Raw genomic sequence first — 13,205 nt, 5'->3', positions numbered from 1 at the left:
GGTAACCATTACCACCACCAACTCCAGCCTGCCAAGCACCTCAGGCTCAGTAACAGGACAGCAGCCTTTCCTATGGCATGTCAGAAAGTGATTGCTTTCCATTAGTGCAGGGGTGGAGTGGGAGCTGGTCTTCAACCCCTGGGTGCTAGCTTTGAGTGACAGCCCCCTCACCCCTGACTGCCACCCAAGACCTAAGTAGGAAAACAGAAGGGGATGGAATGGATACACAGGGGGCCAAAGTTTTTCATTTCAGATGAGAGTGGGATAAAGCTGAGAATAAAGTAACTGGCTCCATTTCCCCTTGCCCCAGAAGTGAGACCATTTCCATCCCAACTCCTCTGGCTTTGCCTGCCTGCCAACATTCTGGGTTGGGCACCTTCAGATGCTTTGGGCCTTTTGTTGCCAAGGTCCATCTTAAAGGCAAGATTCATGGGACTTTGTGGCCCAACCCATCCCAGAGTCCAGAGAACTTGGCCCATATCCAGAGTTAAAATACGAGATAATTGCTCTTAGACACTGGCCTTGAAGATTCAACAGGGAAGGCTTAGTTTGAAAATGAGTGAAAAATGAAAATATATACATGGAGGGCAAGTTTTTCACTGCAGATTAGAATGGAGGAAGCCGAGAATGAAGTGACTAGCACAATCTCCTGGTAGACTCGCTGTCTTTGGAGAAAATAACATCGGGCTGGTGTTTACGGCATTAAAAAAAAAAAAAAAGATACATTGTCACAATGTTACCTAAAATACGAAGCAAAATAATTTTGCCTTGAGATTTTTAAAACGAGGAAGGTTTAATCGCAGAGCAATACTGATGCAAATCATTGAAAATGAACAGAACATGCAGATCCTACTTTTTTTTTTTAAGTGTATTGTTGCTCACACCGAGACAGACTGTTCTGCTACCAATAGGACCCAGGCCTCACCCAAGCCAAAGGGCTCTCCAGGATGCACGCACGCTCTACAACCCGCTTCTCGAAAAGGAAGGTAGGGCCCGGGACACTCCGACTGTTTGTGCGAAGGTCCTAGAGAGGGAAAGTAACCGGAGTCGGCCTTTTCGGGCGGAACCACCCCCTCCCACGAGTTTCACTGGGTCCTCGGCCCCGCCCCTCTTTTATTCCGCGAGCAGCGACCCGAGCTGAAACTTTGTAACCCGAGCGCGCTCGGCCCGCGCTCCTCCCTGCCCAAGTCCAGCCCCGGAGGGAGGTGCAGGAGGTGGGACCTGCGGCCGGGAAGGCTCGGGGACGCCAGCGCACGCGGAGCGGAGACCCAGGGAGAGCACGCCGCGAAGAGGAGGAGCTGAAGAGGGAGCGGAGCGCGCGGCGGGAGAGCCGGAGGAAGTGGTGCGGGCCATCGGCTCAGTCGAGCGGCGGGGAGCAGCTGGGCCCAAGAGTCCCGAGCCGAGCCGAGGCCAGGGGGCCTGGGGTCACGGTCCCGCGTCCTCGCAGCTGCCGTCGCCCAGGAGCGGCAGCTGTGCCCGGGCTCCCCGCGGCGGCGGGAAGGGGGTAGGAGGAGCTGCAGCTGGACGGTGGCAGCTGGAGGAGGAGCCGCGCGGCTGTCCCGTGCGCCCGGGAGGGGGCCGCGCTGGGATGACCCGCTGACCGCGGCCATGCAGCCTTGACGGGACGCTCCGGCGCACGGGGACCAGCTGCGGGGCGCGCCCTCTCGGGAAGGGGCAGCGGGCCCTGGTAGCAAGACTTAAACCGTCGACTTTAGCCTCGCTGGGAGCAAAACCGTTTACCATGGAACCCGTGACCAAGTGGAGCCCCAAGCAAGTGGTGGACTGGACTAGAGGTGAGCGGGTCTGGGGGTGGGGGCGGCGTGTCCAGCCCAGGGACGGGGCGGGCGGGGAGCTGGGGTAGGGGGGTTGCCCAGCCGCTCCTTCAGGCGAGACGCGTTGAGAGCGTTGCGCGGTGACAATGCAAACTTCTTCGGAGCGGCTTGTGCACACCTAATCCTTGTGCCTGCTTTTGGGGGTGCGGGTTGTGGCAAGCCGCGGGGAGCCCCATCATGAAGCCGTGGAGTGGAGATGGCCTCTCTATGGAGAGTGAGGGTTGGGGGTGCCGATCTCGGGACTTGCCGGGGAGGGCTCTGCGGGACCGGGAGCGCCTTCCCTGCCTGGGTGCGGTGCCCGGCTCCTAGGCTGCCCGTCCGGGAGCGGAGAGGCACAAGGCGCCTTTGTGTGGGTGGCTCCCCTCGGACCTCGTAAATGCCGCCTGCCCAGAGTAGTTCTCAAGCATGACGGGGCGGTTGGACAGGTAAAGGGAGACTCCGGCGGCTCGCCGAGCCTCTGTTTTTGTTGGAGGAGGCGAGAGGGCAGCACAAGAGAACATTGAGGCGTTCGCGCCGGCGAGAAGCCTTGAGCCAGACTCCCCGGACTCGGTGACTTGCTCGGGAAGGTGCCAGTACCCCCTGTGGCGCTGCATTTTTAGGCCACGTTTAGACCCTGGGAAGAAGAGATCTGTTTAGAATAACTGTCCTGAGTTGTACAGTATTTGGGGTGAGGGGAAAAAAGTGGGGAGGGGATGGAGCAGGGATAGAAGGTCGTACTCCCGAGTGGTCTGGCTTGCTTTTTATGTCTCCCAGGACTTCCAGGGAAGAGTGCTACAGCTTCCTCAGCCTCTTTGTACTCTTCCAAAGAAAAAGCCCAGAAAACCAACCGCTGTTTTCATGGGTTCCTCATCCCCCTCTCAGCTTATCATCTCTTTGTTTCAAGTTACTATTTTTTTTTCTTTTTTCTATCTGCTCTTGCAGGTGAGGAATGGTGTCCTTTCCCAATAATAATAACTAGAATTGTATAGCGCTTTACAGTTTGCTAAGAACTCTCTCTCTCTGTTGTTGCCTTTGGTCATCACAGTAAGCCTGTGAGGTAGGTAATACTGGTAAGATCAGGTCATCTTTCCAACTGTCTCACCCATGGCTGGGGTGTAACGGAAACTGGTCATCTCTACATCTCATTTCTCATGCCTGCATAGTACACATGGACCACGTGGAATGGGATGTTCTAGATATATGGGACATTATGGGATGTGTCAGTGGGGAATGCCTGATCATTTCCACCGGGAGCAGGAGAGGGGATACACTGCTGAGAAGAACTTTGTCCAGGGACCTAAATTTCCTCGGTTCTTATTTAAAATGAGGATGAAAACAACACAAATGTGTGCGTTGGTGACTAGGTCTGCCCAGGTAAAGAGTCAACAGCATTGCCAGTGCTTGGCGCAAAACATTAACTTAAAAGCTGAAAGTTCCCAGGCCCTATTTTGCAATGGGGTGTGTTTCCCTGTTCAAGATACCACCAGATTCCCCATCAAGTGACTTGGCGAAGACTGAGTTGGTTGATTATTTTACCTGTGTGTCTGTCATAGAAGCAACTCAAGAAACGGATGATTTTCAGCCATTTTTGACCTCCAGAGCTGTTCTGTCCAGTGGGGTAGCTACTAGCATGTGGCTCTTTAGCCCTTGAGGTGGGCTGGTCAGAATTGTAATGTGTTGTAAGATATACACATGTGAAGACTTAGTGCAAAAAAGAAACCTGAATGTATATTATCTCAATTTTTCATATTTACTACATGTTGAGGTGACTTTTTTGGGTATATTGGCTTACATGCAGTTTAAGATTAAAATTAACTTCACCTGTTTATTTTTGTATTCTTAATTGTGGCTCCTAAAAAGTGGAAAATTACACACATGAGTCACATTTGTGGCATGCAGTATATTTCTGTTGGAGTCAAGAAAGGGTTACAGTTTATCACTCTGGTTTTCCTGAGCCCCTGCCAGCCTACTTGATAATGTACAACTAGAAAAATGGTAACAGGCACACAGGAAGATTATGGAGTGAGATCTTCCCACCCTCAAGATGCGTGTCTTTTTTTTTTTTTTTTTGGTCCCTTTTGGGATTGGGAGAAGAGAAGTGTAAATTCACATCCTGTTATGTTTGTTTAGCATCTAAAAGGAAGAGCAGATTCAGAGGTTTGACATGAGATTGCTTTCATCTAGGAAAAGTTTCCTACTGACGTAAAAGAGCAATTACAGGTGGGTTCAATATCTTGGTATCAGGAGCACTGGACACTGATTAGGTTACATACCTGTGGTTAGCATGTGGCAACTTGATACAGAATGCTTGTGCCCTTTTGGACCCTTAAGTACAGCCTCATAGAATGATCTGGATACTTTCTGTGTTAGAACCTAGAAAAGATAACAGGAGTAAGTGTGGCAGACTCTGAGACGAGAGGTTACATTCTCCCAAATTGCATGACACATTACTTGAATATTTCTCATAGTAATGATGTGAAAATACTGACTTTTCAATCAACTGTTGATTTATGCAAACTTGTTTGCTTATACAGCTATTTTTAGTTATCTTTGCTAAGCTCTCTACGCAACCCCCACTTTATAAATACATCCTCCTGATAAGAAGTTCTTCATGTAGACTTTGCTACGCTCTGTGTTGCATGAATATGGTATGGTGATTGTGAGCACCGTAGAAAGCCTTGGGTTTAAAACTGTCTAAACCTGACCACGGCTTACAGCTTGCCCTTTCTCTCGAGCTGATGTTAGGAGGCAGGTGCATGCATTAGGAAAAAGAGTCTGTGTCTACAGAATGAATGAATTCATGTGGATTTTATTATTATTTTATTATTATAATTTTTGTGTGTATGAGTCTTTAGCTGTACTGTCACCAATTTCTTCATAATATTAGGAGATCCTCAGTAAATCTTAGCCGTGTGTCAGGCTCAGGTCTCCTGAGCGAGGAGACCTGAGTATTCACTCAGGTCTCGTGCGAGTATTCACTCATTTAACGCGCGTAACCACGTTTTGAGGTAGGAACTGATATTTCCATTCTGTAGTTGCATTCTGAGCACAGAAGGGTGCAGTACCCTAATCAGTGTCACACAGAGGGGGAGGGGCAGCAGCATTTGAGCCCAGGTGCCTCAGCTTTACTCCATCTTCTCAGGAGGTTCTCACTCTTAGAGCAGACCTTCAGGATTCCCATGATGTGTGTTATTAATATCCTGTAGGTGGAGGAGAGTTCTGGTGTATGTGTGTCTTATCCTACCGATTTGGGAGGATTATTTGTAAGTCAGATTAATTCATAGTTCGTGACACCCTGCCTTTAAGTAATTCTAAAAGCTTTTGCAAAGCAAATGATCTTCAGATGAGAATAGGGTCAGGGGCCCATAAGTGAAAATCCAATTTATAGGAGTTTAACCAAATGGGACTGTTGATTTTCTCTTGTAAAAGAAGTCTGGAGATGGGGAATTCAGAAGTGGCTGGGGGCTCCGTGGTGCCGTCAGGGGCTCCTTCTGCCATCCTGTTGAGCCATTCTTAGCATGCGTTGCAGCAAGTGGTGTTCATCTTCATACTTAATGCCACAGTGCAAGATGGCTATTCCACCTCCAGTATCCCGTCTTTAGGAGGAGAGACTGGTGGCGAAAGACTGGTGGTAGCCAAGTCTTCTAGAAGCTCCATCAGGTGACTTGGCTTACGTCTCAGTTGCCAGAACTATCACATAGCCTCATGCTGAAAGGGAGGTTAGTCACTGTAGGGTTTTTGTGTTTTTGTGTTTTTTTTATTTTATTTTTTTATTTGGGTCCATTGTGGCCCTGAAAAAATTGGAGTTTGTTCAGTGAGGAAGGGGGGGGTGGAGAATAGATATTGGTAAGCAGCCAAGTAGTGTCTGACACACAGTAATTTATATGTACTGACCTTTATAGGTTAGTTCTCAAAGTAGGATACATGTCGTAATTTCCCACTTAAATCAAGCCCGTAGGCCCGCCCTGTTTTAGAAATGGCGTTCTGTTTTCATTCCTGTTCAGCTTTCTCAGGTCAAAAACCGTAAGTTGTGTGATGTCTTTGTCTCTAGGTTTGATTTAAATGTTAGATGTTGCCTTGTAAAATGCAGTCACCCACGTTGTGTTTCTGTTTTCAGACCCCTGGGGAGTGTCTTTGACAAGGAGGAAGGACCACTGATTTGTCCCAGAAGTGCCATTGGTCATTGATTGGCCTGGCGTGGACAGTCTCTCAATAAGTGTGTTGTCAAGTGAGCACATCTCTAATGCCCAGCGTTAGTGCCAGAACAGAAGCCTTTCTGGCCAGCTTCTTGCTCCTAGCATGGGTACCATTTCGCCATCACGAACCAAGAGTGAAGGGGTTTCTTGCTTTAGGTGTGAGCCTGTGGGATTCGGGGCATTAGCTCATTCTCTGTAATCTGGCCACAGGCGCTGTTCTTCCCTGTGATGTCTGTTAGTATGTGGGACATCAGCAGTCTTAAAGTGCCTCGTTGTTTGGTCCTGAGGGGCTGGAATTTCAGTGTGTTACCTGTAGAGATCTGGTACACTGTAGGTCGACTCCAGGCTTAGACTCTTAGGTCCCTCTTGCTGCCGTCCATATGGAGGCCAGTTCTTCCCGCAGTCCTCATTCCAGTTAGTTTTTCTGTTCCCTGTAGCCTCTTTGGCCAGTGAAAAAGGAGGTCCTTTTCTTTTGACAGTTGTACATCTCCCTCGTGGGTCAGAAACTCTTTTTATTCCACTCTCTTCATGGTTCTCCTCTATTTCCTGGGCTCTCGCCATAGAGTTATCATAATCGTAATAATAGAAAAACAATTATTGAAGCATTTATTGTGTGTCAGCCACTGTGCTAAGCGCTTTATTTTGACTCATATAATTCTCAGAAAACCCATTCAGCTGTACAAACCATTATTAACCCATATTAAAGATGGAGACACTGAAGCGGAGAGAGAGGGAGAGAGAGACAGAGAGAGAGAGAGAGAGAGAGAGAGAACTTGCTCAGGGTTCGTATTTATAAGTGGTGGTGCTCGTAAACACCCTCCCCTCCCCCATGACTTCATCAATTCTATGGTCTGTGCCAGGATAGTGGAGCTCTGTGGTGAGGGTGGGCTCTGCAGTCAAACTCGGGAGCTGTATCCCCGTTCTACCCCGGATTGTGTGGTCTTACGAAAGTTCTCAATAAATTACCGCTCCTTGTTTTTATTGCTTCCTCTCTTTTATTCTGTAGCTCCAGGTCACACATTTTCCTCTCTGAGCCCTCAGGTCTGTCATAAGGCTGACTCCTCCATTCATCGTCACCAGTCAGTACTCAGGAGACTTCCCTGCCATTTGACAACCACTCAGAGGACCCAGGGCAGGGTTTGCAGCTGATCAGGAAGATTCTTGGTTAGCTGAGTGACAGACATCTTTTGCCAGTATCATGAACCTTCTTTGGGTAAATAAATCCAAACCATATTATCTCAACCTTTTTTTTTTTTTTTAATAGTAACTGGACTTCCAGTGGACCCAGCATTAGGGCTGGCTCATGCAGCCACACGTCGGCTGCTATCTGGCACCCAGTCCATGACCAGCAGTCCACATTACCTGGGAGCTTGTTGGAGATGCAGAAGCCACTGAATTAGAATCCGCATTTTCACAAGATCCCCTGGTGATTTGTGTGCTCATTACAGTCTGAGAAGCACTGCTGTGGCGCATAACTGCAAACCCATTTTTATACTCTGTTGGTATGTTCTGTGGTCTGATCTGACATGGGCTCAATCTGTTTTATTTAAGCCCTTAAATGATGACACTTAATTTGAGGATGCTTGACTAGGCCACTAATTAAAGCAAAAAGGCAATCTTAGTGTGTGTACTTATATTTATAAGCACCACCTAGCAACAGCATCAGGTAATTCTCTGCACGCTAACGAGACATTTCCCTTGAGATTTCTTACCTATGTTTTGGGACTTGAAGAGTTCTCTTAACAGTCTTTTTTTTTTTTTTTTTTTTTTTTTTGGTGTGTTGTGTTGTTTTGTTTTTTAAAACAGGTAGTAAGAAGGGAGTTGTGGGGTGGTCCGTGGGCACGGTGGTTGAAGTGTGTTGTCGGGATCATCAGGTGGACATGGGAGGATGAGGTGGGCATTTGTGACTGACTGCACAGAGTTTACCATGATGAGCAGATTTTGCAGAAAGACTTCACTGTTGGTGGAAAATGACACAGAATGTTATTTTGGGAATAAACAGAGTAGTTCTCAAAATTGAAAAGTGCGTGCTGTGCCAAGGCCAGGTGTCTTGGTTCTGTCTCCCTAGAGATTGGGAATGACCTCCTCATGCTCGAGCCTCCCCTGGAAGCCTCCCTTTCTGTGTTCACACCATTGCATGGAGCTGTGGGGGCCTCTCTTCTCTGTCTCACACTCTGTGTCGCCACCTCCAGTTCTGACCCTTCCTAGCCTGTTGGGTTCTAGCTCTGGGACATTCTTGTTCTCACTTTGATTTCCCATTTTGCTCTCCTTTCGTGGTATTCCTAGAGTTTTCACCCCAGGCTTAGCCATTATGTAAGCTTCTAATAAATAAAGGAAGTTTTATTCACATGAACTCTGCAAAGTTCTTCCATGTTTGTTCCTTTCTGAGTCTTCACAAGCCCCAGAGATGTGCAGGGAAGGTATCTCTCTGTGGCCGATGAGGACATTTTGGCTTATGGATATTAAATGAGTTGGCCAAGGTCAAAGGCCAGGAATTGGGACCGGACTCCCCAGGCTTCTGTTCTCTTGTTCCGTTCACTCCGGACCTGGTTCCTCCTCTGGCCAAGGTGGGTGTTTTCTGTTTTTCCTAATTGGCAAATGTGGGAAGGGGCAGCTGCAAAGAACTTCTGACTTTTGTGTTTCCTGATTATCCCCTTAGGACTTATACTCATGGGACATAGGCCTTTTCTTTCTTGTTTCTTTCTTTTTTCAATTATACAGCCTAAGCAGGACCCTGTGTATTTTAAACCTGGCCCTTTAGCCTTTGAGACACTTAACCTCTAGTTATTTTATTGTAGTTTGTTGATTGTGTTGTATTGTTTCAGAATGCAGCTCAGTGGTGGAATGCATCATTTCTTTTTCTGACACTCCTAATCTAATTTTTATTTTGAGTGTCATGTTGTAGTTTTTTGTCTATAATGCAATTAGTATTTCTCTTTGGTAGAATCATACACAGAGACATACACACACACACATATAAACACATTTCCTGCTTGCCTTTGATTATTCACCGTGGCTTCATTTTAAATGCTTTAAAAAAAAGATTTTATTTATTTATTTGTCAGAGAAAGAGGGAGAGAGAGCGAGCACAAGCAGGGAGTGGCAGGGGCAGAGGGAGAAGCAGGCTCCCCACTGCTCAAGGAGCTGGATGCAGGACTCAATCCCAGGACCCAGGGATCACAATCCAAACTGAAGGCAGATGCTTAACCAACTGAGCCATCCAGGCGTCCCTTATTTTATTTTGTTTTTTTATTATTTTTTTTAAAGATTTTATTTATTTGACAGAGAGAGACAGCAAGAGACAGAACACAAGCTGGGGGAGTGGGAGAGGGAGAAGCAGGCTCCACCGCGCAGGCAGCCCGATGCAGGGCTTGATCCCAGGACCCTGGGACCATGACCTGAGCCCAAGGCAGACGCTAAACGACTGAGCCACCCAGGCGCCCCGCATCCCTCATTTTAAATGCTTTGAGAGACAAGGTCAAGCAGCTGCAGTGAACGAGATACAGGCTTTGGAATAAAATAAAACTGGATTCACGTTCTGTGTTTAACACTTAACTGGTTTGAAAGGTTGAGTAAATAGCTTCTGGCCTTCAAACCTTCCTTAGTTTTTTCATCTGTAAAATAGGACTGAAAATAACCAATACACAGGTTTTAGTTACAGTTAAAAGAGGCAGTATAAGGAATGTACAGGGAATGTACAGCATATAAATGTTCATACACTTATTAATGATTAATTCATAATAGCTCCAAGTTAATATGTAGTACAGTTGGATTTTATTTTTGTTTGAGTATTTAACACTGTTGTGATTGATAGTCACCTTTCACATGTTTACTAATAACATAACAATTCCATCCTCCCTTTTATTGGTATATCGGTATGTTAAATCAACTCCATTTTCTGTTTTTACCTCGTGTTTCCTGGGACACTTTTCCTTCATTTCCTTTGAGGACCTTAGAGGAACGTGGTATTATAGAACAGTTGTGGAGTAGCTTTCTTGGATAGAGCTTAGGAGCAGGAGTTTAGGAGGAGGACTCATGTTGATGACAATTCCACCCCGCAGTAAAAAGAGTTTCTTAATTACTTAGGACCTACTAAGTTCCACATACTGTTTTAGGTGCTAAAAATCCAGCTCTGTTCCAGGTACAGGCATCCAGCTGGGGTCCCTGCTTTAATATGGGGTTGACAAACAACAATAACAACGACCACAGCAAAATAGACCAACAGCCAGTGCTAAGGACCTGAGGTGTAAATGAATTTGGAGTGTTTGAGAAAATTGGAAGTGTGGTGGAGTCCTGAAGAGCAGGGATGGTGGTGGTGGTGGGGAAGGGGGGGGGGGGGGGTAGAGATGGCGTGAGAGAGATGCACAGAGGCCGGATCCTTAGGGTCTTACAAATCAGGTCAGGTGTTGGCAGTTTCTTCTAGTTGTTGTGGAAAGCGGGGGAGTGACAAATTTGATTTGGATTCTGGGGCAGAAGTGAATTTAGGGAGTCCAGCAGGCATGCATTATGCTCTTCTGGAGATGATGGGATTTTGGACTAAGGTTTTGGTGGCTCCAGCATTTGAGAAGCCAAGTTCTAGATAGAGTCGGTTCATTGATAGATCATTTTGCAATTTTATATTTGAAATTGTGGTGTATGTATATTCCTGTTTTTTTGTTTTTTCCTTACTAGAGTTAGGAGGGCTCCCACCCTCCCCTCATTCTGATTACTCTCTTGTCATTTAAATAGAGAGCGGGATCTGTCTTTTTGCCTTCACATGCTTTGTTCCCAGTATTGTTCTTTCCTGGCACATTTTGCTGGGAGCTACAGTTTCTGAAGCTGTTTATTCATCTATGAATAGGGGTTTTGTGAAAGTGGACATAGCCTAGTTTGTTTTCTTTGACATCAGATGGCTGATTGAACAGTTTTTAACCTGGGATCAGAAGGGCAAATGCAGTTGTGTTTATTAGAGCAAAACAGTTCCTTAGAATGCAGATCAGTAGGTTGTAAAAGCTAGAAAGCTTTCTGTAGGAACCCTTAAAGAGTGTTTGAGTCAAAGGAACCCATGGATAGATCTGATTTAAAATATTTTTGCTCCATTGAAAGACTATCCTACTTGTGTTTTAGAAAAGAGAGCCACCATGCTTTTGGTTGAATAGATGTGTATTGAGGAATTTTCAACAGGTTTAGAGTTGAACACATTTTTAAGCCCTTAATGCATTACTTATCGACAGGGTAGAGTGGGAGAGAAATGAAGGTGGGTAGGCTTATAGGAGAATAACCTGAAGCTTACCTCACACACCTGTTCTCCCCTCCCCCCAAGAAGAAGATCTGTCAGCCCTTTTAGAGGACAAACCCCCATGTGTTATCTATCAGAAAAGGCAGTGACTATGATCATCTGAATCATGCTTTCCTGAGGAAAACCTTTTAGTGAAAGGAAACATTCTATTTCCTATTTTCAGAGATTTGCAGCAGAGGGGAAATTCAGTGCTTTTGGATTTAGTAGTAGTAGTAGTAGTAGTAGTAGTAGTAGTAGTAGTAGTGTGTGTGTGTGCGTGTGTGTGCGTGTGTGTGTGTGTTTCTAACTTGAACCTGTGTTAACTGAATAGTCTTTCATGTTCCCAGAGTAATTTTAAATTACAGTGTTTTAAAGGGAGTCAAGTCAAACTACCTGGAATACGATCTTTGAGATAGGAAAGCTGGCTTCCTATGTAGAGTAGACCAGACTTCATATAATACCTGTTGAAGTTGTGAGCACATTCTTAACATGGATTCCAGCTGGAGTCCCACACGAACCACATACAGATAACATGGCTGTGAGAAGTGACTGTCTACACTAAAACCAAAACTGTTAGTAATAATATGGAAAAATACCACAAATACTCCCTGTTAGAATATGTCTAGAGACCTGTAGTATGAAGTGGTTTGGTTATAAGTACCCCTGAGCCAAGTTGGAGAATCTTAGAGAATGCTGATTCGTGAAGAAAAACCCATTTTGGATGTGGGGAGATTCTTCATTCTTACCTGGTATCATCTAACCTGCACACACAATGAGCACCTATAAATATATGAATATTGGGCCTGACTCCTGGCATTTTTAAGCTGGTATTTTCTTGAGACCCTTTCCCAGTCTCATACATGTGGCACCCCCCCCCCCCGCCCTGAAACATCTCATCATTGTTGTTCTTGAACTTAATTTTTCAGCATCAGCATCAGCTGGGAGCTTAAACATGTAAATTCCAGGGCCCCATCCCAGACCCACAGAATCAGAAGTTCTGGGGGTGCGACCCAGGAAACTGCATTGGATCAAGTCTTTCAGGAGATCCTGCTGCTGGCTAAAATTTGAGGACCTTTGGTTTATACCGCTCATGTAGAACATTCAAAAATCAATGATTTAAGGCAGACTATCCCCCGTAATTCCTATCTACAGTTGGTTTTTAACTAATACATAATGATCACTTAGAAAGGAGAGCTTTTTCCAGTAGGAACGGTTGTTACGGATTTCAGTGGATGAGTTAATGTACCTCTGTCTGTGAGTGTCCTTTCCACAGAGCGGGCAGGGGAGGGTCAAAGCTGTTACCCTGTGGGCTCCTAACCCGTTGCTCTACCCCAGACCCAGGGGATTCTTTTGCTGTGAGTGCTCAGCCCCAGGAAAACACAGAAGAAGAGGAATGTTTCATGGTCCGAAGGGACCTGTTTAGGTTTCGAGTGGAATTTCCAGACTTTGCTCTAATAGAGGAGCAGAATGTAACACCCCTTCCTCCATTCCATTTTGAGAGAGGGTGGACCCTTGTTGTCTCTCACTTGGCACTCAGGTTTTGCCTTTGAACTGGGCAGGCAGATGCAAAGAGAAGGAGGGAAGGAGAAAGAAGAGAGTTCCCCAGAGCAGCTCAAGGTGAAAAGCTCTTTTGTCTGAGTACATGGACACTGAGTCAGTGCAGGTGGAGTGTGGGGAGCCCCTCGCGCCCCGGCAGTTGGCCAAGGCCAAGAGAGTCCCCAGTAGAAAAGGCACTACAGAAATGAACACGAAGACCAGGATTGGTCCTGGGACTTGCAATGAGAGTTGCAAACTCGGAGGCCTAAGGGGGCCGGGCAGGCAGTGTCAGAAATGGAAAGGTAGGCGTGTGCGAGTCAGTAGGAAGTGGCCAAGAGTGTGGCAAACCCAAAGGCACGTTCGTTGGCTCAGTTTCTGATGACGATCTGCCGTTTCCAGATCTTC

The 13,205-nt window shown here is 46.3% G+C and overlaps 1 protein-coding gene across 5 annotated transcripts in view; it reads left to right on the top strand.

Moving 5' to 3' along the window:
• The window catches only part of CNKSR3 (CNKSR family member 3), a 134,509-nt gene that overhangs the window by 37,703 nt on the left and 83,601 nt on the right, over window positions 1-13,205 (top strand). The window contains exon 1 of one of the 5 annotated variants that reach the window (XM_073894125.1): window positions 869-1,793. The exons of 2 other annotated variants lie outside the window; for them this stretch is intronic. In XM_073894125.1, coding sequence (XP_073750226.1) covers window positions 1,742-1,793 — 52 coding nt within the window. In that variant the 5' untranslated portion in view covers window positions 869-1,741. Of the gene's footprint in view, window positions 1-868; window positions 1,794-13,205 lie in introns of those variants that run through there. 2 more of the 5 variants (XM_025866358.2, XM_073894122.1) reach the window with 2 other exon arrangements.

The sequence above is a fragment of the Callorhinus ursinus genome, unplaced genomic scaffold, assembly GCF_003265705.2.
Source record: "Callorhinus ursinus isolate GAN/ISIS: 27379988/994484 unplaced genomic scaffold, GSC_fseal_2.0 scaffold6, whole genome shotgun sequence".
Lineage (NCBI taxonomy): Eukaryota > Metazoa > Chordata > Mammalia > Carnivora > Otariidae > Callorhinus > Callorhinus ursinus.
The sequence above is the reverse complement of the archived record's forward strand: the minus strand, read 5'-3'. Positions and strand labels throughout refer to the sequence as shown.